This window comes from Bubalus bubalis, chromosome 2 (genome assembly GCF_019923935.1).
Source record: "Bubalus bubalis isolate 160015118507 breed Murrah chromosome 2, NDDB_SH_1, whole genome shotgun sequence".
Classification (NCBI taxonomy): domain Eukaryota; kingdom Metazoa; phylum Chordata; class Mammalia; order Artiodactyla; family Bovidae; genus Bubalus; species Bubalus bubalis.
In genome coordinates, this window is record NC_059158.1 from 72879905 (window position 1) to 72905863 (window position 25959).

A 25959-nucleotide genomic window follows, 5' to 3' on the forward strand; every position below is an offset into this window, starting at 1 on the left:
ATGGTCTGGAATGAGCATTTAAGCTCTCAGGATCCAAAGTGGACCACCGTCCCTTGGCCTAAGGTGTAACTCTTACTGTGGCTAAAGATTGACCTTTTGCAGCATAGAATGTCAATGCTAGAAGACTCCTTAGAGAGAGAAGTGACATCAAACCCCTCATTTTAGTAAGGAAGCTACTTTATTTGCTCAGAAGTTAAAAGGCAAAGCCATCCTGCAAAAGATGAGGGTGGCCACTGCGGTTTCCTGCATCTCCAGTCTGCCAGGAGCAGAGAGTCAGGCAGCCGCTCCGCTACACAGTGACGACCTCCATGCTGAGCAGCTGAGCAGTGCTCAAGGAGACCACACAGCCAGCGGGCTGACTGGGAGGCCTGCCCTCCCATTGCCATTTGTTTGCTAAACCTGTGCCCTAGACTTCTGAGGTCCCACCTTGAGCTGCTCCAGCTAGAAAGGGCAGAACTGAGCCTAGGTCCCTACACCCTCCATGAAGGTAAAGGATCCCCTCATTTCCTGTTCAACTGATAGACATCAGGGTCCTGAAGATAAAACAAGAGGTATCCTTAGATTAATGTAGTTGGATAGGCAAGTACAAATAAAGATATGTGTGAACATGCAAAAGCACACCCATGTCAGTTATACTGATCTTTGGGGCTTTCCTGGCAGCCCAGTGGTGAAGACCCCATGCTTCCACTGCAGGGGTCTTGGGTTTGATCCCTGGCCAGGGGGAGCATATAGGCAGGGAAGGTCCCACATGCCAGGTGGTACGGCCAAAAATAAAGATTATGCTGATTTTTTTTCCTCCTTTATCTTTATTGTAGCTATTAAGTTTAAATTTATATGATTCAAGATTCAAAGGGTACAAAAGGGTACCCTTTCTTTCTCCCACCTCTGTCCCCAGGCGCCTAGTTCTCCTTCACATGAATACCAATTTTGAGTTTCTTCACCAATTTTATGAGTATATCTTTACAGAAATACTTTCGACTTCACAATTATAGATAGATAAATATCTAGTTAGAGATATATCTCCCCACATTTTTACATAAATGATATTACAAGACTCTTTTGCACCATGCTTCCCCCCATTATATCTTGAAGATCCTTTCTTTCTACTTTTTTACACCTTTATGCTGTTCTACTGTATACATCTACCACAATTTATTTAGTAGTCCCTTATTAGTGGGCATTGATTTATTTTCATTTTGGTATTACAAACACATGCTCAACATTTTGCCTATTAGAAAAAATTCCTAGACATGAAATTACTTAATCTAATATATGTGCACTGGCAATGTTTCTATATATTGCTAAATCGCTCTCTTTAGAAGTGAATACTTCTACAGCAACATATGAGAATTCTTGTTTCCTCATACCTTTGACAAGTCAGTGGATATTAAAGATTTTTTTAAATTTTTGCCAATCTGATAAGTGTAAGATAATACCCTTATAGCACCTCCAAAAATGTCATTCTTCTTTATCTTACCTGATTCTATTATAATTCTATTTTACAAATGCTAATACTGACACAGAAAAAAGAAACAACTTATTGCAGTCACCTTCAATGTAAATGGCTAGGGTCAGATGTTCAGCACTTTCCTATACAACACTGTAACACAAGGAAGCCTAAGATTTAAAAAGGATGGGTGGCTGCAAGCATTCCCTGAAAGACACATGGTATAAAAAAGCACAGAAGCTTTCAGACATCTCTTAGAGGACCCCTCTTTAGTGGTCTGATACCAAGACCACATTTCTGCTTGTTCCCCTGGAGAATACCCTCTGGAAGGTGAGGGACTCTGATTAGCAATCTGATCTGACCCAGTCCTAAGCATTAGCTTGAATTCACTATCTGGGAAGCAGTAGAGTGTTGTTTTTAATTTCCCTGAGACTTATTTCTCACTGGCCACCCAGGATCTAAGTATTGATCAGCATGGGGGTGGGTAAGAGGATGTTTTCCCTAGATTTTAGCTTTTTGTAGACCTGATAAAGATAATTCCTAAGCTTGGGAGTGCACACATGTGGCACACTGCTTTACTAATGATAAACCTGTGGATCTCTTTATTGACTGTTTCGTTGATGATGAAAGTGAAGGCCAGAAAGATTAGATGAATATCTTAGGGTCACACAGTGCATCAGTTAGCAAAGCAGAAGCCAATGAACAGAGACCTAAACCTGAACTCATTCCTTTCTCCTGCAGTCTTCCCTTCCCACTCCACTGTTCATTTTGGTGGATAACTGACTACCTGCTTAGGCTGTCAAAATCAAAACCTAGGGATTAGCATCCACAACTCCTCTTTCACTAATCCAATTGATCACCAAGTCCTCTGAATTCTTCCTCCTAAATGCCTCTCCTCTTCATCCTTATTAAGTTTCTCCCTCTCTAGGCTGGATTATGGCAGCAGCCTCCTTCTTTGTTCTTCCCGCTTCCTCTCTCTCCTTTCTCCCATCAGACACAGTACCCCCTAGAGTCAGCTTTCCAAATATAGATAACAAATGATCACATGTCCCAGCTTAAGACCTTTAGTGGCTCTCCCTTGCCTACATGTTAAGTCCAGATGCCCTTCCGTGGCCCTTACACAGCCTCTCTGTCCAGCCAGATGCCTCAATCCGAGCTCCTCTCCTTGTTCTAGGTCCATACCTTGCTCTTTCTTCCCTCCCTGCTTTAGTATGTGCTGCTCTCTCCACCTGGTAGATCACTCCTTCTTGGGCCTAAAAAATTCCTATACTTCAGGAACCCAAATTCACCTCTTCTGAGAAGCCTTTTTTGACACTACGATACTGTTAATGACTCCTTTATTCCAGGAACATTTTGGCCACACCTCTGTTATAGCATCTCTCATACTAATCTTAGGATTCTTTTTCTACCCCAGCAGACTGAAGGGCATACGCCATTAGTGACTCAATTTTTATATCCCAGAGCCCAGCACAGTACACGTAGGAACTGTTCAGTAGGCACTGCTGAAGAGAGAAGACTCTGAACCAAGAACAAGAGGTTCAGTATTTTAACTGCTGGAGGAGTTCAGGACACTGTAGAGGCCTTAAGGCTTCAGCTTACATCCATCTGAGGAAAATGATAGTAGAACATTTCTCCAGAAACAAGCCATTTCCACCCAAGAGGAGAGAGAGAGAAGAGGACTGAGGGGAGAGGGCAAGAGCTGGGACTTTCTGTCCTCCAGGGGCTCTTTACTGTGGGCTGAGACAACAGGTTAACTTGAGAAACTTCCCATCTCATATCACTGAGAACAGAAATTAAAAAGAGAGGGTAGCCCAGAACTCTCTTAGAATTTATGACCAAAAGGACAGCGGGTGCCACTCAAGAGGGGTATAAGAGTGCTTCCCCACCCCCTCACCCAGGCCTTCCTGCTGTGAACAGCTCTGCCTGAAGCCTGCCCCTCGCCCCCAGCTGTAGTCTGCTCCTTCACGGTGTTTCTAAAATGAACCCCCAACAGCTAAAGTACAACTACTCCAAGCCTTCCCTCATATCACAAAAGAGAGAAGAGGCATATCATTGTGGTTAGTGTTTTAAGTGTATTTTAATGGTTATTTTAAATTGCATTCAAGTTTAGTTCCAAGTTCAACAGGGGTTCTTAACCTCTTTCCTCCCATACAAATAGGAAATAGTCCTGAAGGTCAATGAGAGAACTCGTTCAGCGTCTCCCCTGAATTCTGATCCTTTGGGACATCCTTTATAAAACTCTTAAATAAAAGTATTTGCAAGAACCTTTCCACCTATTGAGGTTTTCTCTCGTCCTGCCCTCAGAGACGGGTTTGTCCCTTTCTGGGGGGACAGCAGCGGTGAAGGGTGTCACTGGGGCAAGCGGGAAGTGCGCGGAGGTGGGGCGTGGAGGTGGGGCCGGGACGCTCGGGGCACCCGGCGCCCTGCCTGGCCCGCGGGCGGGGCTGCTGGGCGGCTGCCGTCCCTGGAGCGGGGAGGACCGGGCGGCGCTACCCTCGGGCCTGGCGCTGCAGAGCGCGGGGCGGCAGGTCGCGCCCTCCGTTACCCGCAGCCTGCGTACCCGCGTCTCCTCCGCTTGCGGTTTCTGGTCGGATCCCAGCTGGCCCGGACTTGCTCCGAAGTAGGAGGAACCGCTGTCGAGCGAAAAGTGCACACCGGTGATTGATGAACTCTTAATAGAACTAACCTCTCCCGCCCCCAGCCTAGACACACACGCAGAGCAGGCCTTCACCCCAGCCCCTCCCCTGGCCTCCCCGCGGGCCAGGGGGACGCGGTCGCCAGCCGGTTGGGTGATTAACTTACCGTTTGTCTTTCGGAAAGTGTTCAGGTGGGTCGGAACACCCTCCCGTCCGCCGCGCCGCGCTGTGAGAGCGGGTCGAGCGCGTCACATGGCGCTAGCCGAGCCGGCCTTTGTGCGGCGCGACCGCCCCACTGCCCCGGGGAGGCGGCAGCTATTGTTCCCCGTGGGGGTGGGAGGCTGTCCAACTCGGGGTCCACGCCAGCCCTCTCTCCAGTGTGCCCCCAGGTTCGAGCCTGGGTGGGGGCCTCCTTTGTGTGTTTTTGCCGGCGACGGAGATGGCATCGTTGCTGCCCCAAGGGGTTAGCAGACGCGGGTGAAAGAGGTCAGTTCTGGCTCTGCCACTGCCTGGAGTTCAACCCAACCGACCCACTTTCCCGGTCATTTGGCCTTCAGGCCCTTGTGGAGACGAGGAGGGGTGTGGTATTTTAGGGTAGCTTTCCTACCAGGAGAGCCATCAGAAGGCCTTCTCCCTGTCTCCTCATAAGTCAGGGACTCTCATCGCCTCCTTCAAAAAGGCCTTGGTCCAACAGGCACTCTTAGACGGATTTTAGCCCGGCTTCCCCACCTAAAACACTGCCTCTGTACCAGGGTTCTCTATGCATCCTGGTTTCAATTAAGATCTCCTCTTTGGGCTCTTACTAATGTTAAAATCCTATTCTCATGATTTTCCAGATATTATTCTTCCATATAAAATGACCCCAACTAGATATAGGAACCATTCAAGAGACTTACCCCTGGAGGAGGAAATGGCAACCCACTCCAATATTCTTGCCTGGGAAATCCCATGGACAGAGGAGTCTGCGAGGCTACAGTCCATAGAGTAGCAAAGAGTCATGACTGAGCAATGAGCAGGAAGAAGAAGAGATTTTACCACAAGATCTGGGACAAGAAGACTTCTGTAATATCTCCCACCATGCTGATCTTCTGGGAACCCTTCACCTGCTTCTGCTACTGCAAATGACTGGACATCCATTAACCTTGGTTCTTCATGTGTGGAAACCTTTTGTTTACTGTGCTTCAGAAGGCTGGGCCTGGCCTGAAAATGGATCTTTGACTTATCTTGGTACTTTCCCAATTTGCCAAGGTGAGTATGAGACCTGAGTGAAATGTTTAGGAATGGGTTTGGGGCCAGGCACATAAATCCATTTGGTCAACTCTGGGCATCCAAAATAAAGGGCTTTGTAGCTGGAGTAGAAGACAAGGGAGCAGTGATAACTAAGATTTCATCCTCTGTGATGATCTTCTCTACCACCAGCATCACCAATGCAGTAAGTGCACAGGATTCATCTACCCTATCTTTTTTCTCTCCATCCAGACCTTCTACAAGAGAGCTCTAAGAGAGCCAGTCCTCAGAGGTGCTATGGGTGCAGCTGGCCACTCAGTCTCACTTCCCTGTGCCTGAAGTGTCAAGGGATAGGCCCACTCACCCAAGCCATAGCTACATCCCCTCTCTAGAAAGTTGCAGTGCCCTGAAGTAATCAGGCTATAGGCCTGTGGGAACTGGAGCCTTATGTTTCTCTTTTTATTTACTTAATATGAACTGCTGTTCATCCTGTTCTTTTCCTACAGTTTCTGAAAGAAGGACCAGAGTAATGCCAAGAGTTGCCAGATGAAGAGGACCTTCCTGGATTCTGTAACTGGGATTAACCCATTCTTGACTTCAGGAGGCAGTTTCAACTAATTCTCAGGATAAAGTCAAAACAGGCCTGGGATGTCCCTTGAATATCCATAGTGTAAACAGGCTTCTGGCTCCCCCAGGTCAAGCAGAGAAACACTTTTTTAGAATGTTGGGTTTCTCCTTTGTTATTCAAACATACACCCACACACACATCCTCTTCACCCTCCCTAATGAAAAGCCTCAACAGATGGGGAGCCTAGGTGCTCAAGCCTGCTGGCTGAGAAGACCACTTCACTCAAGGGTCAGTTGGCTGGTACAGAATGGGGGAGGGAGAGGGATGAGTAACTAGTATGGTTAATTACCATGTTTAAAATACTCCTTACAGATACAAATTTAAAAATGCTTTTCAGCAAGGTTAGCAGCCTCTGGGGCCTGGGAAACCAATTTGGCTGATGTGTCTCTGATAGGGACTAGGCTTGAGGCTGCACCAAGGGGCAAGCACTTGCTCTGTATTCTCTCCCTCTTATTTGAAAGCCTGTACAAAGAAATGGTACAAAATGGATAGCTAACAAATGATTCCATCTGAGAAGGATTTTTCTCTGTGAGGTCCTTAGATAAGGCTGAGGTCTGAAAGCCAGGAGGTAGAATGTGTTACTGCCCTTTCTTGCCACCTTTCCTCTGCAACTTCTCTATCCCCTTGGCTAACTCAGTAGGGTTTTCTCACTCCACTGCAGGCTGGGTCCTGAGTTTCTCCTTGGTAGCCAGGGCAGGCTCTCCCTGTCCCTAAATCTTTTCCCACCCCCAGCTCTCATTCTGCAGCTGGTCATTCCAGCCACTTCATCTCAACCCTGCTTTAATTCACGTTTGATTGGCAAGACGGACTAGGGGGCTCCCAAATGACTTCCACCCCCATCCATAGGCCTGGGCTTGGGGCCCTGACCCCTTTCTTCAGGTCCCAGAAGAATCGCCCACAACCTCCCTGATAAGACCTCCCTCCAATGGGTCTAAGTAGGGGGGCGAAAAAAAGGCAGAGCCGGCCACGACCAGAGCCAAAGAGCCATTTCCTCCCCTTGGGCAAAGGGGTTAACCTCCCCGAGCCCAAGGTCCGCAACGAGGCCGGCCCCTCCCCACCTGCGGGTGTCGGACGCCTTGCCGCCTTTGTGCGGCCTCCCCGCCGCGGGGCCCGTGGGAAGCCGCGCTCACAATGGCGACGCTGCTCCCGGAAGGCCCGCTGCTGCGGGCGCCCTCGATCCAGCAGCGCGCGGCGGCTAGGGGCCAGCGAGCAGCCTCCTCGAGGCCGTGGTGAGCTCCCCACAGAGCCCGCGCGCCGCTCCCGGGAAGAAGCCTCGGTCTGGAGTGGCAGTGTCTTTCCGCTGCAGACGTGCCTCTTCCCGCTGCAGGTCCTCCGCGGGAGAAGGAGCGGCCTGGGCCTGGGGCGCCATTGCCGGCCCGAGCTCCCCTCCCCCACCGTCCTTTCTCTGCCTTCCCGAGACCCGAGGGGGGGGGGGGGGAGGCGGGCGCCTCCGCCGATAGAGCAGCTATTGTGACCTTCCCTCGCGGAGCGGGAACCCAGCCGGCTGCGTACCGCCGGCGGTGACGGGGGAGGAGGAGACTCTGGGCGCAAACCTCGGGCCGCGGAGGGGGTAGCAATGAGAAATAAATAAAGCTTTGCAACCTCGGGCACTTGGACCCTTCAGAGGGTGTTTGGTTGTGTTTAGACTCCGGTGCTTCCTAACACTAATTGCAGGCTCAAAAAGAGCAGAATTCATGGCGAAGGCCAAGGCGGCTTGTTTATAATTCATGCAGTTTTAAATGGCTGTGCGCGGGCTCCGCTCTCGCCCTGGCTGGCGGCCGCGCGGGAAGGGCCTTCCCAAGACTGGCCGCCGCCCCCACTCGCGCCCTGAGCGACCGATTGTGGTCATCACATGACGCTCACGCCAGAGGCAGGAACGCATCCATCCGAGTCGCTCCCGGAAGCCTCGGGGAACCTTTCTCCAGAGGTGGGAGAGGACTCCCACTCTGCTAGCGAGGGGGTGCTTTGGGGCAGCTGCAGCTGCTTGGAAAGGGAGCTCCCAAGCCCGCGCTTCTTTGGAGCCTGAGCGTGCGAGGAGGCTGATGTCAACCGGGCCAGACACCGTTTAAAATCTAATCCATGAAACCCTAAGCCGCAGATGACACTTGGGGCCTTGCAGACACCCGCAGACTCAGCAGATACTCCTGCGGTAACACACCGCGCTGGAAAACGCCTGAAGCCGTGATGCATTATGTATTTTTTATTATTATTTATGGTAGGAAGAGGAGATGAAGGGGAAAACCGGGCTGAATCTAAACAGCCTGACAATTCATCTATTTAATATTTAGCCAGTTAAGAAAGGTTGTAATCCCTGCAAGGCAGCAAGCTCTCCTTTGATTTCCCTAATAGCTTTAAAAAATAATTTCTTACAAGACAATTAGAAATTCTGCCTATGGATGCAAATTTCATAGAAAAACAATTTTAAGCCTTGAACGTGGGTAAAATATCCCTTCGGTTGAAGTCATTTATTCTTTTGATACACTTCTACAACATGTATACTTTAAACCTGCTCAGATAAAGTGAAATTTAGCAAAAAGGATAATTCCCTCCCGCCCCCAAACTAACATGCCATTTTAAAAACAGCACAAAGGAACAAGGAAACTAAATATTATTTTGAGCCATCATTATTTAGCGAAACACAAACATCCAAATAGAAACGATTGTTGTTCCACCAGAAGATTAGAAGTTAAATGATTTCCACACAATAGAAATTTCACCTCATGTCACCGGGGATGTAGTAGGAGTTGCATTATTTGTCAAACCAAATAGAGATGCGTGGGCCGACTTTGCTGAAATACAAAAGAATCGAACCTTATCTGAAGGCGTTCTCCGAGTGCCTCCTCCTAGAGAAGCCGGTGTAAGCAGTCCGCCCCAGTTAAAACCACGCTAATATTTACAAAACGGTTATAAATCCTCGAAGACATTTTGCCCATTTTGTACAAAGAAACAGGAGTAAACAAAGTGTTTATACTTATTATGTTCCATTAATGAAACTTTTATTACTTTACATCGTGGGGAACGTTTGTTTTCTTTAGAAATGAATCACTGATTTCTATAAGGAAAAAATCGTGAGGGCATTTCCGACAGAAAAAGCTTAGGTGCATGGCTTCAAATGATCGTTTCTTTTTCTGCATCTTAGCTTTTTCATTGTTCAGTTCTTCTTATGACTTCTCATATCTTTTCTTTGATTGTCAGTTTTCTTTCAAAGTTTTTTTTAACTACTTAATGCAGAGAAGTGAGCTCTGGCCTCCCCAATGTAAGTGCAACCTAAAAAGGTGGATCTGTATCTAGAAAGAGGGCGGTAGAAACAGCAAAACAGGCAGCAGAGAAACACCCTACCCAGATCATCCCACCCAGAACATTTCTAGGTTTGCATCTTCAGATATCGCACCCTCTGAAGTCAATAGCTAGAAAGTAATCAAGTATTCCCCAGAACCAATTTGTGTACAGGATTCCAAGTAAGTGGAAACAATGTTTCACAGGGTTAGCCTATGGGGGTGGGGGGTGGGGGGTGGGGGGTGGGGGGCGGGGGGCGGGGTTCCTCTGGGATTGTGCACAAGAAAAAGGCAGAGTGATCTACTTGCAAATGTGCGTGATTAACACAGATACACTTCCGACTGAGAAATTTTTTATTCTAAATATTTGTTCAAATAGTACCAGACAATTTGAAATCAATAAACTGTGGCGAGGGCTGTGGCTGTTGGGAAAAGAATAACGGGTGTCGTGCCACGCCATAGGGCCGCCTGACTCTACCCGTGAAGGACAATTTGCGGTCTTAATCCTTTACAACTACAAACACCAGCCACGGTTAACAACTGTTCAAAACTACTCTCTCAACTAGTTCAGACCAAGGGGACTAAAGAGGTGATATGTGGCCCCCCGCGGCCCGGGAGCGCGTTCCTAAACTCGGCTGGAGAACTCTACGAATATACACATAAATACATTAAGACGAGGATAAATAATCAGGAAAACGAAATGACTCGCTTCAAATAATAAATACAGATCGTTGAGTCCGATGCAATTCTTATGGGACGGGAAGAAGCATATAAATTAAGGTCTCCGCAACTAAACTAGACGCGGGCTAGGCCCGGACCCTCTGCGAGGCGCGCCGCCGATGGATCTCAGACTTACCTTCGGGACACCATTACCAGATTAGAGTCCCTCGGTCCGCAGTATGTGGCACTGTGAGGTTTAACAGCGGAGAATCCTTAGGGCTGATTTACGGCGAGTCACCCAAAGCAGGGTGCGCCTGGAAAGGAGGCCCAGGCGCCTGCGCCTCGGCCGCTGTTGGCCCAGAGACCGGGAGGCAGCGGACCGGGCCAGAGCGAGGGAGTGGGGAGGTCACCGAGCTGCCCCGCGGGCCCCGCCCGCCACCCCCGCCATCAAAGCCAAAGAGGTAATCGCGCCGCGAGTTCGGGCCGGTGGCGGCCGCTACAGATGCGTCAGTTTGGGGGCCTCGGGCAGGCGTCCCTGAGACGAGTGGTGGGCCGAGAGATCTGTGTAGGTGGGATGAGGGTCACACGGTCCGTGGTGGTGGTTGCCTGGAATCTGCGCGGCGCAACTGTAGTCCACGCTGGCCGAAGAGGGGTGCGAGAGGTGGCCCAGGTTGAAGACGGGGCCGGACGCGGGCGCCATGGAGTCGACGAAGTTGCCGCCCACGTACACCGGGCTGCCCTGCAGGTTGGCGCTGGCGAAGCCGCCGCCGTTGCTCGCCATGGGGTGGGGCTCGAACTCGGGCGCCGCGTAGCGCTTCTGCTGAGGCAAGCAGCTGCTGAGCGGCGCCGTGTAGGCGGCCAAGCCGTACATGTTGGGCTGAGATTTGGCGAAGGCGGGCGGCGATGGCGCGTCGTAGGCCAGGCCGGGCACGGGTGGCAGCTGCCCTGAGTAGGCCACGTGGCCCGCGGCGCCGCCGAGCGGTGGGCTGCGCTCCGGAGACTGACCCGCCGGCGAGTGCAGGATGCCCTTGGCCTTCTGGTCCTTCTTGTACTTCATGCGCCGGTTCTGGAACCAGATCTTGATCTGCCGCTCGGTGAGGTTCAGCAGGTTGGCCATCTCCACGCGGCGTGGCCGGCACAAGTAGCGGTTGAAGTGGAATTCCTTTTCCAGCTCCACCAGCTGTGCACTTGTGTACGCCGTGCGCACCCTCTTGGACGCTGGGCCCGGCGGGCTCTTGTCTTCGCAGCTCTCTCCTGGGCCGGGAGGGAGAGAGAGAGGTCGCTGAGCAGGAGATGTGGGGACACCCTGGGCCGTAGAGGGGTGCTTCCCTGACTCCTTCCTCTTCCTCCCCCCGCCCCATTTTAATCCTGGCTGGAGCGAGGGAGGGGCGTTAGAGCGGTGAGATTCCAAGAGATTCCCAGAACTCAAAGGCCCCAGGCCTACCTATCAGTGGCACCTGAAACTCCCATCTGCCTTCTGAAGTCCAACTCATTCAGCCCACCCCTTCCCCTTCAGCCTAGTCCATCATCCCGTTCCCAAGGCTGAGGAGGAGTTTAATGAGAGACTAGTAGCAGCTGGTAAGGCCTCCCGCCCTGTCAAAGAAGGGCCAGACTTCACTTTGAACACTCCTTCCAGCCACTGCTGCTGGGAAGGTAGGTGGGGGGAATGTTGGAGGCAGCCTCAAACTGCCTTGCTCAGAGGCTGGATCCTGGGCAAAGCACCCCAAGCATGGAATGAGGGTGGCGATCTTGGCAGCTCACTCCAGCTCAACTGCACCCATGGGCCCAGTACTCAAATGCAAGGAGGTGACATACCATGAAAATATAGCCCCAGATTTTTAGGGCATTCAAGGCCAGGCTGGGCATATTTTGAGTATTACAGTGCTGGGAGCAGCAGCTTCAGCAGTGGTTTCCCCCACCCCTGCCACCTCTCAGCAGCTTGTCCACTCCCTCCCTAGGAAGACAAATGGATTTCTCCTGGGAGGGAGGGCCTAGGCCTGCAGCTAGGAAGGAGGGGCAGAAGGAGAAGGAGCTTACAAGACTTAAAGACTCTTTCCCACTAGGAGCAGCAGCCCCAAAGAGCAGCAGGCAAACCGGAGATCTGATAACAAACCAAGTACATCCCAAGCTAACTACACCTCAAGCTAGCCCTGGACCTGGGAGCAAGTTCATCTACCTGAAGATAAAAAGTGCATCAGAGAACACAAGGCCAGAAAAGTTCAGGAATCAAGCAAGCTGAGCAGAGAGTGGCAGAAGGTCTCAGAGCTGCTGGTCCTGCCCTTCTTCCACACAGACTAAACGGACCTAGGGAAATTTTTCTCAACACCAGAGTCTCCCTTTCCAGGGAAAAAACCCAAGGCTGCTCCTGTTTCAGAGTACAGCCTCTTGCCCTAGGATATGAGCCTCCAGGTTAGGGATTTCCTGGGAGGGGGAGAATTGAGTGGGAGTGGCCTGAGATATGCCATTTGAGGTTTTGTTTTTTGTACATGTTATTTTGTTTTGTTAGGGCAGGAAAGGGTTGGCCTTGCCTTTCAGCTTTCAGGATCTTAGTTCCCCAGCCAGGGATTGAACCTGTGCCCTTCGGCAGTCAAAGTACACAGTCCTTAATCACTGAACCACCAGGGAATTCCCCAGGTGTGCCATTTGGTAGTTTAGTTATCTTGGGCAAGTGACTTATCATCTCTAACATTTTCCTTATCTGTTAAAATGGATGTTTTATTAATACCTACCTCAAAGGGTTCTTTGGAAAATTAGACAGTGCTTGTAAAGCACTTAACATGATTCTTAACATAGTGTTCAATAGCCTTTTAGTTCTTATTAATTTAAGGAAGTGGGATTCATGTGATATGGGCTATATCACCCCCTGGGCTTGGGGATCATAGTACCTATCTTCAAGTTTTGAAGATCTATTGGCTGGAAGGAGTTGAGTTATGACCAGCAGTCCAGATATTAGGGCAGTATAAGGAAGAGCTGTCTATGAATAACTATGAGACATGTCCAGCAGTGGTGCCAGCAGCCTGGAGTGGACATCAGCACCCTGTCACTGTAAGGATATGACCACAACCAGAGACACTAAAAAGAAAGAACAGGGAGCTCCCTGGTGGTCCAGTGGTTAGGATTCAGCACTTTCACTGCCATGGCCTGGGTTCAATCCCTGCAGCCCCCAGTCAGGGCACTGAGATCCCTCAAAGCCATGCAGTATGGCCAAAAAAACCCCACAATTTCTGCATTGCAAGTTTACACATATGGCCTCCAAAGTTGTACGTCCAGCCCTGAGCCTCTTAATTCCTAGGTGAGCTAGCTTCTTGGGGTCAATCTGGAGGAAAGCCCAGAGATGAGGCCCCTCAGAGGGCTACCTGCAGTGGCACAGCTGTTCTTCTGCTTGGAGTTCTGGCGGGACTCTTTCATCCAGGGAAAGATCTGCTTGCTGATGGTGGCTGAGGAGCCAGAAGCATTGGGCCCACCTTTGGCCTTCTTGGCAGGTACTCCACCTCCAGGGTTGGTGGGAGAGGATGGGGGCAGGGCTGGTGGTGGTGGCGGTGGAGGGGGCTGTGGTGGCTGCTGCTCTGAGTTCAGACCTGGAGGCTGGCTGCCACCACCCCCACCTTGGCTGTTCCCAGTGCCAGGCCTCATGCAGCTTCCATTGAGTTCAGCCGCCTTATGGGCTGGGGCTCGGAGAGGCGCAGAGCTCTGGATGGAGCAGGCAGAGCCTGGGTAATCAGTGTCCATGGAGTTGGCAGCAGCAGGGGGTGGATAAGGCTGATGGGGGGCACTATAGCCATAAGTATCAGCAGCTTTGCTGTAGCCATAGCCTCCGAAGAGTCCTGGGTTCTCATAGTAAGCAGCCTTCTGCATCGTGTACTCAGGAACCTCTGGGGCCTGCTGACCCTGCTCAAATAACATTGACCACCACTGTCTCCTTCACCACCACCTCCAATGTCTACCAAATCCTGAGAGAGCTGGGGCAGCCCCAGGCTCCAGATAACCTGCAAAGAAGAAAAGTGAGAGGCCCCAGAGGGACTGTCATTGGCAAGACCAGTCAATACAGAAGGACTAGCCCAGGCTCTCTGCTTCCCACCCACTTCATAGTAGGAGGATCTGGGATTTTTATGAAGTTCAATTTATTTGAACCCTTGGAAATGTCAGAAGGAATTTCTCATAAACCACAAGAAAAGACTCCCCTTCATCCAAGGGAAGGAGTTAATTTTTTTTCCCAGATACAATTTTCTTTCTCCAAGATTGTCAGTTTAGCCTTTGAAACTGCATAGAAAAGCACTTATGGCCTATACATTTTAATGACTGATTCTCTCACTAGACTTTGAGCTTTCTGCAGGTAGGCACTGTGTCTTATTCACCTACATATTCCTAACATCCAGCCCAATGCACCACATGCAGTTAAGTGCAGTAAATGCATGTTGAATGAGTGAATGAATGAATGGATCAATCAGTTAATCATAGGTCATCCCAGGGATGTGATGGGCAAAAGAAAAGTCTATTAACCCTCAGAACAGCTGGCACTCTAAAAAAAAAAAAAGTATCTCCCCCACCTGGTTTCAAAATCACAGCATCTTTCACAGAGAACCAGATAGTCCACTCTCCGGTGAATGGGTCAGAGTCGGCCAGTTAGCACATGGGTCAGCACTGTGAAATCTACTAGGAGATAAAACCCAAGAAGAAGACTTAAAGACTCCCAGAGTTATTTTGAGGCTAAAGAAGTTTCTTCTCTTCTACATTTTTCTAGATGCTTTACTTTGTAGTCCACTACTTTTAAATAGATATCATTGGAAATAAGAGATTTAGAATTTGAAATGCATACAGCATGGGTGAATAAAAAATGCTTTATGTTCTAACTTTATAATTTTAATCCTGCATCCATTGTATGAATAGATACTGCTATTGACCTCTGCTCTTGATCAGCCATTCCACTCCACCTCCAACCTACAACCAATGAGAGACCTCTTATGGCATAATGAATGGACGTAGAATTAGAAGAATTAAAAAAAAAAAAAAAACTAAGAAAAATTCTACCCTTTTTGTGTCCTTTGACTCTTGATGGGGGGTTTACCTTCTCACCTACCCCCTTCTCCTTCTGAAAGCCCCTAATGAGTTAAAGTGTAACCAGCACTATTCAACCACTTTCATCTGCTTGATAAAGAAAACTCATTGGTCAGCTCCTAGATCTGAATTCTTAATCTCACCTTTCAGTCAACTCGCCTTCCCCAAAACTCCCTGGTTTCCATCATGGTCATCATGACAGACCACATTATCTAGACAACTTAGGGCCTAACGGATTTGACCATTAGTACTACAACTCCATTCATTCATTTCCCTTCCATTTTCACCAAACAACCTAACTCAAGTTCTTAAATTCTTCACATTTGCCTTTATTTGGTAGAATAGTTGCTCATTTTGTTTTAAAATATAAGTGAGCATGCCATTAATCTTGATAAGAGAAGTGCTTCTTAATGAAAGAACAGTCAGATGTAATGTTTTAGGAGTAGTTTCTATTATTGTTCTTAAATGTATGCAGTTAGGATATCTACCAAACAAAGCTGGTCTTAATCTTTCTTGCATTCATTTCTGTATCATTATCTGACTTTTAAAGCTACTGAATATTAAATGGAAAGCTACATCCTCATTTTGTGACTAATATTTATATGTGTTTGCCCCCAGGCCAAAAAACTACTCTGACTTTGGTTAGATCTTAGGATTTTTCTAGGATCCTGCTTCCAGTCTTAAACCTTGGGCTCTTTGGATGTCAAAATGGTCACTTTTGACACTCAGACCACCAGAACTTGATGCTGCTTGTCATTCCATCTACAACATTGGAAGCAAAACATCCCCTCTCTTGCCTCCCAGGGTGACCAAGTTTATCTTGATAGGTAGACTAGTCACAGTAAAATAGCCTCTTTAGTAACTGACCAAGTCTTTGAAACAGATGGCTTTACATATATATTTGTTCCTATGGCATATTCCCAGACAAAGGTCTGTGTACAGACCTCAAAAGTGCTAATACTGGGCAGCTCCATGAGTAAGCTTAGAGTCTGTTCTCCCTCTTCTGTTTTCATTGTCTTAAGGAATTTCAAGGGTCACTCCATGATGATCCCACACCCAAATGTCCGTTTCCCCAGAAGCAAGGGCAATAGCTCTCTCCTCACTGAGAAGGACTTTGTAGCCTCTTCCATCACCCCAAAATGTAAAGCTCCAAAGAAATCACCTTTCCTAAAACAGAACCTGAGAATACTGTTACAAAACTGGTTTAAAAAAGAGCCGCAGCTTATTTCTTTCCAGAAATCGCTGCTCCTTGTGAACTCTGCTTGAACCTAAGAAGCAGGAACGGGTCATAAATCACTTGGACAATGGTCAACTGTTCAGTGGCTCATCTTTTTGAGCCCCCCCCCCCTCCTTTAGGGCTTTCTTTTCTCGCCCTTTGGTACCTCTGCTCATTTGGGCCCCGGGACCCAAATGCCTTGGGGTGAAGACTAAGCCGCGTAGGGGGAGGGGTGGTCTTCGAAGTCCTCAGCTGCCCTTTCCTCTCCTCCTCTCCTCTACCCCCAAATCCTGCTCCCACCCCTGGCCCAGAGCACCGGCCAAGGCAGGCACCCCAGAACCCCGCCAGCACCATCCTCCGCTCCTCCTAGGGCAGGCGCGCCAAATGGGATCTAGCTGGCTCTTTTCTCGTGGTCCCGGGAAGTTGCCCAGCTCAGCTCGGAGGCCCAACCGCCGGCCAGACCAAACGGTCCTCAGCCGAAAGGGAGGCGGCCTCCTTGGAGCCACCACCGCCGGATCCCCGCCGCACCCTCTGCGCCTCCGAATCAGCCGAACCCTGATACTTGCTCACTGCACTTAATTCTGCCCGGGATCAATATCTAAATATGATACCGAATAAATAAAAGGCGCTCAAAGCGGCTGGGGGACGGAGTTCTTAAGCAGCTGGAGCTCTCACGGTGCATATCAATGCACCTGTCATTGTGGTTTGTAGCAAAATTTATGACTGCGAGCACGGCTGCAGTAAACGCTTCAGTAAGGAATGAAAAGAAAAACACTTCCCAAGGCCCGGCACTTTTCACAAGTGGAGAACAGGCTCTGCGTAGGAGGAGGCGCAGCAAAAGAATTCCCTGCTCCGCAGTTTTCCCGGCCCTGCGCCCGGGGAGTAGGGGGAGTATATAAAGTGGCCTCTGCGGGCCTCCTGGAGCAGCTCGGCGGCCGGACGCGGGACGCGATGGGCGCAGCCTGGCCAGGGACTGGAGACCTGCCGCCCGCCACAGCCTTGGAGGCCAGGCCGGAGGCTCGCCGGACGCACGAAGGCCGGCCCCGCGCGCGTTCGCCCGTCGCCCTCAGTGGCCGCGCAAAGGCTGAGGGGGCTGGGGAGGGAGGCGGCTGCAGTCTCTCGGTGGTGAATAGAGCTGCGATCGTGGTAAAATCAAGGACGGGTCGGATTAGTCTGTGCAACTTGAGAGAGAAGGGGTAGGCGTTGGGGTGCAGGTTGCTTCTATTTCTTTCATTTTATTATTATTATTTCCTCTAAGGTTTGAACTGGTCTGAGCTTCTCTGCTTTACCTGAATCAGGGCCTTGGAAACCCACAGATCTCTTTCTGGCAGACACCAATCTTGCTGGGCATCCCCATTAATTCACTGGAACCGGGCATCGATTCTTCCTTCTCTTCTGGCTTTACTACTTTGGGATTGTAAACGACTACTTTTCTGATTTGCTAAGAAGGGGCTCTATTTACCGTAGAGCTGGAGCAGCTTTCTGCCCACGTTCTCCAGATCTCTCAGCCTGAGCTCTTCTGCCCTATGGGAAGACCTGGACGCGCCTTCTAAATCACTCTTATTTAGCCCAGATAACTCAATGTAATACACCCTGCATTTAAGGCACTGGGCTGCCCCTATTAACGCACCATAAATTTGAAGACCGATGATCGGTTATCATGTAACCGGCGGCAGTTCACACTGAGGTGATCCACTTCAAAGCCGCCCTTTGTTTTATGTTTTGATGCATGAATCCTGAGATGGCTAATTTGAGTTGCCGGACAAATGGAAATGTAGTGGAAATTACTTTTAAAAATCACACCACTCACCACAATTTGTGTGTGTGTGTGTGTTCTCAAAATTTTGTCTCTAACTCTTTGTAGGCTCTTCAAGTTCCTTTTGATATTCTGTTGAGATGATCTGGAACAAAATGGAAAACTCAGCAGCGGCTAGTTCTTTCTTACCAACATATGCGGAGAGACATTACTCCCTTTAAGGGTGTCATAATCAATGTCACTATTTTATATGGTGTCTGCAGCCACTCCAGGCACCTTCTCACTGGTAAAAAGGAGACTTGGTTGGCTCCTGGGGAGCAGGTGGCTTTTAACACCACAATCCTTGACTGGATGTGAGAAAGGGGAGGCAGAGCGGTGGGGAAGGACCAGACCTTGCGCAGGGGGTGAGCCAAGTGGGTCACACAGGGAAGCCATTCCCTCTCCTCCTATTCCAACCAAGCCCTAAAAGCCCCATGTTCCCCAATCCCCCAGGCCAAGCCCACCCTCTAAGGAGCAAAAGGGAGGGACTGCAGGATTGGGACAGAGGGAGGCTACAGCTCAGGGCACCAGAGAAGGAGGGCAAATGTGTAGATGGGCCCGGGTGGGTCCTAGTCAAGGCTCCCACATGAAGCCACAGAGAAGAGGGAGCTGGGTGTTATTTCTTGGTTTGTACATTGTATCTACCACGATTTCCCTAAGTTTATTGTATTCCAGTCAGTACCCACCACATTCCTGGCCTGGCCTGCCCACAACTGGGTCGGGGGATCAAACCAGCTGCAAACTGGCAAAGAAGCAAACACCCCTTCCACCCCACCCCAAAACAGACCAAGCTGCCTACCACTGCCTGCGCTCAGCGGGTGCCCTCCCTGGTCAGGTGAAAGGAGAGACACAGTCCCCTCCTCTTGTATCTGCCCTGTGCAATTTGTCGACTCAGTAGTTTGCAAACACTAAACTGTGCTGGGGAAAGCCCCACACAAAGCATTCAGGGCCCTTCTAAAGACCAGACCGCACAGCCATAAGCCTTTGAAGTGACCTTTGGCTCGCACGGCAATAACTCACCCCTTAATGAACACCCAACGGAAGCGCCTCAGAGAGATCCCGGACCGGTAGGGCTCCTAACACCGCACCCAGGCTTCAGCTCCCCAGCCAGTCTCAGACCCAGAGGGCCCACTCCACAGAGCCGGCCCGGAGGGCTGAGCGGTGGAAACACGATATACTCGAGCCCTAGGACCGGATCGGCGGGTCCTGAAGCCACTTCATATGATGTATTCACGTGGGTAGACAACTTTCGCCACTTAGTTATTTCTTATTTATTTTGGGGGGGAAAACGTTCTTCAGAATTATGCCCTTCCCCTCAGAAGATCTAAATTGTGAGGCCGCCCAGTGCCGCGATTCCCCCACGCCTGTAGCTAGATTTTGTTTTCCCAGCCCCGGAGGAACAGGGTAAGTTACTCCCAGGTGTTCTTGGGATGTGCTGTGTGCTCTGGGTGCACCTTGGGAAGGGGAAGGAAAAGAGGACCTCAAGGTGGCCAAAGTTGGGCTGTCCAGAGCCCCCACCGTCTTCTCGAAGGCTCTTTCCCCAGCCCACCCAGCAACCAGCACGGGTCCAACTAACTTCAGCCTTCTGCTTGCCCAGCCTTCTGCAGGCTTTATCTGGCTGGCTCTGAGCCACCAGCTCAAGTACCCCTTTCACAGCCAGAAACAGGGAGCAGGAAGGAACCCCGTCTCAGAGCTGTCAAGGAAGAGCTGGTCCCGGCAGACCTAGCCAGGTATCCCATCCCCTACCAGTACCCCGGGAAAAGGAGAAAAGCCTTTCGGATAGGGAGCCTTGGTGCAGATTATTGAAATTTTCGGGGAAGTTATAAGTGAGTGCTCCACGGGGCCAAATGAAATGCTGCTCGCAGTAATTGGATTCAGCTGACTAAGTTGGCAGGCGTGCAGCTCCAAGGCAGCAAGAGAAGAAAAATGTCCAGCGACTTTAACTTCTGATGGAGCGAAGCATCAGCGATTGACCAAACAAGTTTACTGCTCTCCTTTGATGGCCAGGACCCTGGGAGTCTGTCCCTCTCTGGCTGAGACCTGTCCCAACTAAGGTTAAGGGAGTGCTCCTTGCTTTCTGGGTCCCTTTCCCACAGAGGCCCAGTCTGGCCTAGCCCTATAGCAGTTTTCCAGGAGCTAGGAGCCACTCACTCATGGGGCCGCTTTCTCAGGCTTTGGTCCTGGGGAAAGACCCAGGATGAACTGTCCTGTGCTCCCACATCCAGGACACAATACACAAAATGATGGATGGGATGCAGGAACCAAAATATTATTTAGCTGTCATTTCAGTTTCTTTAAGAAGGACCCAGAAGCCCTAAACCTTTTCTCTGCCACTATTGCAGTCAAAAACCAGATTAGTGAGGAGGACTATGGAGGTGCCCCCCAAATTCTTTTGGGTAGTTTGGGGGTTCTCTTGAATTTGAGGGAGAAGCTTGAATAGCATGTTAACCTCACAGAGGAAAAAAAATTAAGCCAACAGTAAGAGGATAAAAAGCATGCGTATGTGGAGCTAGCTCCCAGAACAATGCAGGGAGCTGGCTGTTCACAGAGTTTATTTTAAATACATATAAATCAACCTGCCTGCGCCCAGCCAGGCAGCTCAAGACACGGAATTAATATGATGCTCCATCTTACTTTGGAAGTGACAGTGTTTTTTTTTAAAAAGTTTCTTTTTATTCATTCCATTTTCCACCCATTCTCATAACTGTACATTTACCCCCCAAATACTTCCTCCAGTGCCCAGTCCCCTCCTCAAACTGCCACCTCCCGCCACTATGCCACCGGCAACCCTCCCAACCTGGCAAGGTAGTATGTCCCCCTAATCTTTGGGTAGGCGGGGAACATCCCCACAAAGCGAACCTCCTTAGGATTAATCACCATCCTGGATGTATATGTAGAAGTGTATCTAGGTCTACGCGGGCTGCCTCACCAATTGGCAATAATCAAGATCACAGATTACACAAAATAAATCATATTTAGTATCCCATTCAGGGCAGCAAGCAGCCCTGTGCCCAAAGATTTCTATTTTGTCATGCAATTGCTTACCTGGATCCCAATTTATCATAAACCTGGTGTCCTCGGCCTCAGAGTGGGCGCCAGTGGGGGGCAGAGCTAGCCTTCCCCCTTTGTCTGCAGACAACGCTGTCCCAACCCTGGTCCTGCGCGCTTCAAGACGCGGCCATATACCAGAGCACACGGAATTCCCGGTAGAACGGAACCAGGCTGAGGTTCAACTACCAATAAACGTAGGAGGAATGAATTCGCAGTCCCCGAGCTGGCTTTGCCTGCGCTGCACGCCCGCCGGTCCACCGCCTGCCTGTCCGCTCCCAGGCCCAGAGCGGCGGCCACCCGCGCCCCCACCCACTTCTGGGTTCCTGCCCAGCCCTCCCAGGCCCCCCAGAGCTCGGGGTTTGTTTTCCTTTCGGAATGTGGCCCTTTCTGGATTTGAAGAGAGCCCCGGAAACCCCCTCATAGTCGGGAAATACAGACGCTGCCTTCAAATGCGAGCATATTTGTTCACGTGACCCCGAGGGAAGATTGTACTGATTGAGGCTGAAACTTTCACGCCATCCAGCCCCGGAGCGCAGCCAGGCCTGGGGGCTGGGAGGAGGGGCAGGAGGCGTGGGATCTTGGTCCCTTCCCCTGGGCAGACCAGGGTGGGTTTGGGGCAGAAGAAAAGCCCCCATCCCAAGGCCTATGAATGACCTAGCTCCAGCCTGGCCGCTGGCAGTGGGATGGGGGGCGCTGAGCGTCTCTCCCCCCACGACCTCTGACCTTGGCCCAGCCTTCCACCAGGCTGGCCCGGGGACTGGAAATTTTAGAAGCTGCGTTTCTTACAGGCCTCTCCGGAGGCAGCTGCGGAGCACCAGAGGCCCAGGTTCCCCAAGCTCCCCAGCCGCACCCGGTACAAGGTCCCGCATCCTCAAACACCCGGGCAAGGCGTCGCTCTTCCCCTCCCCTGGGAGGCAATTACGTTGTGGCACAGCGCAGGCTCCCGTCCTAAGGTTGAGAGCCTCCTGCTCACAGACCCCGAGGAACGTCCCTCTTCACCACCACCATAGTCTGGGACTTTGGCTCGTTCCGCGGACACAGCTGATGAGCCTACACTTTCAGAGCCAGAAAAAGCGCATAAGCACGACCGAGACCGGAGGCGTTCTCCCTTCTCTGCATCTGGCGAACTTCACCCGGGTCCGGCCGGGCCTGGAGCCGCGGAGGCGTGGAGCCGCTATTTGCCGCGACCTGTGAGCCTCTGGGTCCGTGCAGGGCCCATGGATCCCGCAGGCCCAGCGACAGAAGGCCGCGGCTTCCCGCTTCCTGCGACGTCTCCAAGAACGCGAAGGGAGATGCGGGATCGGTCCCGGCTGGGCTTAGCTGGGAGAAGAGGGAGCTTCTATTTTAGAAATAGTAAACCAGGATAGATTTCCAGCACACTCCGAGTGGTCGGGTGTAATTTACGGTAACAAGGGTAACAACTCTGCATGTGGGAAAGAAGAGCTTAAAAGCTCCTGGCCAAAAAAAAAAAAATGCTCCTGGCCTGGGCGAACAGCCAGCCTCCAGCCCCCCGGCTTGCAGTGAGCTCCCACCGCACTACCCCAGCTCGACTCGCACCGGGAATCCCGCACCATGTGGGGGTGTCCACTCCATCCCCGAAGTCCCGCTTTCACAGCCAGCTCTGCTTCTCAGCGGCATCGGGCACGGAGCAGATGCCCTGTTGCCACTTGCGAGGTCTCGGACAGGGGTAGGCGCATGGGCAGGGCCGCCGCAGAAGAGCGGGGAGAAGGGGGTAAGATCCTCCGCATTCCCACTCCAGAAGCACAGGAAAGTCCCGGAGAACAGGTCACAGGCTCGAGCCCCCAGACCTGTCAGCGAGCCCCTCCTTTGTTCACCTGGCTGGCCCTAGCTAGAGGCCCACTCAGGGCGCCTCTTGGAGCCGGAGCGTGGGTGCCCCCCCCACCCCCGTCCACCCTCACCCGGAGGACCCCGCCCCCAAGCCTCCCGCCAGGGGCCGTGCAGCCGGCCCGCAGCAAGTGTTAATCTCCAGCCAAAGAGGGGGGCCCCTTTGCGGGAATTTGTCTCCAGGAAAGGATCTAAGCCTTCTTCAATCGGAGCATATGTTCATAGAGCAATAAACCGGAAAGATTTACAGTCCTCGCCCGGCCCCCAACAGCCTCGCACCCTTTCAGGAATTACTTACGATGATTTATCACACCAACCCGGGCAATTGTCACACTGATAAAATAGCCCGGGCCGGTGCCCGCCAAGCCGGGCCTTGGGAGGCTGTTGGCTGCCGGGGCTGGCAGCCGGGCTGGGGAGGTTTTTTGTGGGTTCCTTTCTGGAGCTACCAAGGTATGTCCAGGTGGGGTGGGGTGGGGTGGGGTGGGGTGGGTGGGGGTGAGGTTGGGAGGGTGACAGCCAATTCTCATTGAGAAAAAATGCAAGCAGCTCAGAGAAAGCGCCCAGAATCTGCGCCAAAGTCACTTGCAAAGCACATAAACATTTGTCATCTTTGAATAATTGAATTAATGTGTTATTGTTTGAATGTATAATTCATAATGGAGGAAACTTTGTCTCTGTCCTGATGGGGGAAATATACACACGCCAAAAAAGAAATCAAAACACACACAATCCCAAAACAACCACCACACGCAGCCAGCCCCCAGCTCGCCCGATATCATCCTCAAAGCCAACTAGAGGGAAGGAGGCATCGGGCCGGAGAGACGAGCTGGAGGAGGAGAATGGCCTCTGCTGCCCCCAGCATGGACCTCCGGCAAGCTGGGGTGGGGTGGGGTGGGGTGGGGTGGGGTGGGAGCGGGGTGGTTCGTGGGACCTGACAGCTAGCTTCTCGCGAGTTCGAGAAAAAAGGCTGAAATGAGCCAGCGGGAGAGACGTCTCCAGCATCTCATCCCTGGTCTCTCCCCCACTCTACACGCCCGTTTCCCTTCCCCCGAGGCTTCCCCTCACCCCAGGGTCTCCCACTCCTTGGGTGGCAGAGAATTTCCCTGTCTTTATTTTAGATCTCCTCCCCAAATTAAAGATACGAAAATCGAGGGGGAAGAGGGACAGACTCCTTGCTGGGGTGACAGAAGCAGTAGAGCTGGGGTGAGAGGGAGGGGAGTGGGAGAAACAACTCGGAAATCATTATCTGTTGGTTAAAATCTGCCTGGGGTAAAATTTCAACTCGATTTTATAGCCTTCCATTATGACGCAAAGAAAAATTTACGACCCTTGCTTGAAAAGAGGGCCGGGGCCTTTTCTCACCGGTTTAAGAATAGGCGGCAGATGCCGTGACAGCGACCATTGTTCCCGGTAGACACAGGCGACCGGGCAACCTCGGCCCGCGTGCGCCAGGCGCGTCCCCCAGCCGGGCGGGTTTTTACTACTCCTATCGCCTCTGAGCAGCCCGCGCGCACCCTCGCCCCTCGCCCCCTGCACACCCTCACACACACACTCTCTCTCTCACACACACACACACACACACTCGGCCCTCTCAGTAATTTTTCATAAGTGCAAAGCTTTGCTGAACCAAAGGTCACCATCCAAGCCACTAACAACTTCTTGCCGGCGCACGCTTCCAAATCAGGAAGCAAAGGGAACTATTTGTCAGCGGCCCTGACAGCTAAGTTCATTAAGGATTTAAATCCGAAGAAATAAAAGTCGCCAAAATATTTACCTGCCGGCTGCACTCCCGCGCTCGCCGCCGCCGCCGCAGCCACTGGGGGCCGAGGGTGGAGGGCTGGGGGCGCAGCGCAGCCCCCCTCGGTGGGTGATATTCTTGGGATCCCTGCACTTTCCAAGTAGGAGAGAGCCCTTTGCGTGGCAGATTAATGACGACTCCGTGTTTCTTAAGGGACGTGCTGAATTAATTATTTCGCCAATCACGTGGTCGGGACTTGTAGAAATCTATTCTTATCATCTTCCTCGCACTTTGAAAATTCTCCGGGTTATGAAAGGCCCTCCCCCGGCTGCCGGCGAGCCCTGGCCGCGCAGCCAGGCGCGGGGGGCAGGGAGGGCTCCCCAACATGGCGGGCGCGCGGGAAGCGCTGACTGCCTAGGGTCCCCGATTTACTGTCCTGTACTCCGACCGGCTGGGCTGAGCTTCCTCCTCATTCCTGCCCGCGATTCAATACACACGACCGTATTGATGTATTGGTGGGCACAGGAGGAGCCATTAGCCAGAAGACGGGCAGAGGACAATCATAAAATGTGTCTGAATATTTAAACTTCTGTCTGCGCACTTATAAATACACATGTCCACGCGTCTGAGGCAAGCCCTTACATATATTAAGGACACACGTCTGATTTTTTGCATTCTGCTCATTTCCTGTCGAGAGTAAGCTCCCTACCCCCCATCTATTTTGGGACTCCTGTCTTGGCCCCCTCTTCAAAGGCAAGGCCAAGACGTGAAAAGCCCTCGTGAAAAAAATAGCGCGCGCCACTCTTTATAGTGGGGAGTGTTTATTGTCGTCTGGAGGGCCGAAGGGGCGCTCGGGGGAGGAGGGGCAGCTGCTGGAGGCCCCAGTGGGGCTGAACAGCACAGAAGTAGAAGGAGCCCAAGACTGGAGACCAGAAGGGTAAGATCCAAGCAGCCACGGCCAGCCTCAGGTTGGCCCAGAGCCCAGCACCAGACACTCTTAGAGTTGGGGAGCCAGGAGATCTCTCACTCACCATGTCACAGATCCAGGGGGTCTGGGGCTGACCTGGGCCTGCACAGAGCCAAACTGGAGCCTCTTTTTAGCCCAGGAAGTTACTTATTTTCCTTAAAAAAAAAAATAATAATGCCCACCCCGCCCCCACCCCAGCCTGAATCCAGCCTCTGGCTTTCCAATGCACACAAAATTTAACAGCCAAATTGGGAGTATGTAGGCATGGGGGAGGGAGAAAATGGTAGAATTTCTATGCCTTACACAGTTTAACCCTCACACATCAGGGATATTATAGAAAATAATAAAATACATTGTTTATACTGGATGTTAGCTTTTAGAAGACCTAATGAAGAAAGCTTCTGTGGAGGCACCAAACA

General features: G+C 51.2%; 1 protein-coding gene and 2 long non-coding RNA genes across 7 annotated transcripts; 2 read left to right on the forward strand and 1 right to left on the reverse strand.

The window, feature by feature from the left end:
* Positions 1–3499: 3499 nt before the first annotated feature.
* HOXD3 (homeobox D3) lies at positions 3500–13820 on the reverse strand. Of its 5 annotated transcripts, none has more exons than XM_044933361.2 (4): positions 13230–13820; positions 10070–11127; positions 4250–9225; positions 3500–4080 (listed from the first exon to the last, which is right to left on the reverse strand). In XM_044933361.2, the coding sequence occupies exons 1-2, from the start codon at positions 13774–13776 to the stop codon at positions 10370–10372; spliced, it is 1305 nt and encodes a 434-aa protein (XP_044789296.1). In that variant the 5' UTR covers positions 13777–13820; the 3' UTR covers positions 3500–4080; positions 4250–9225; positions 10070–10369. The 5 variants fall into 5 exon arrangements, with proteins under 5 accessions (XP_044789296.1, XP_044789289.1, XP_044789295.1 ...); XM_044933354.2 differs by having other exon boundaries at positions 4250–5084; positions 6997–11127; XM_044933360.2 differs by having other exon boundaries at positions 4250–4534; positions 4980–11127.
* Positions 4135–5029, forward strand: LOC123330888. Its single transcript, XR_006547168.1, has 2 exons — positions 4135–4274; positions 4920–5029. It is a non-coding gene; the product is annotated as an uncharacterized LOC123330888 (long non-coding RNA).
* LOC123330889 lies at positions 11112–14864 on the forward strand. The gene is made up of 4 exons (XR_006547169.1): positions 11112–11526; positions 11937–12129; positions 13166–13355; positions 14761–14864. It is a non-coding gene; the product is annotated as an uncharacterized LOC123330889 (long non-coding RNA).
* The last annotated feature ends 11095 nt before the right edge of the window (positions 14865–25959 follow it).

Coding starts and splice junctions, on each gene's coding strand:
- HOXD3 (XM_044933361.2), bottom strand. CDS start 13,776: ATGTTATTTGAGCAGGGTCAGCAGGCCCCAGAGGTTCCTGAGTACACG. Junction 11,128..13,229: donor GAACAGCTGTGCCACTGCAG/GTAGCCCTCTGA, acceptor CTCCCGGCCCAG/GAGAGAGCTGCGAAGACAAG.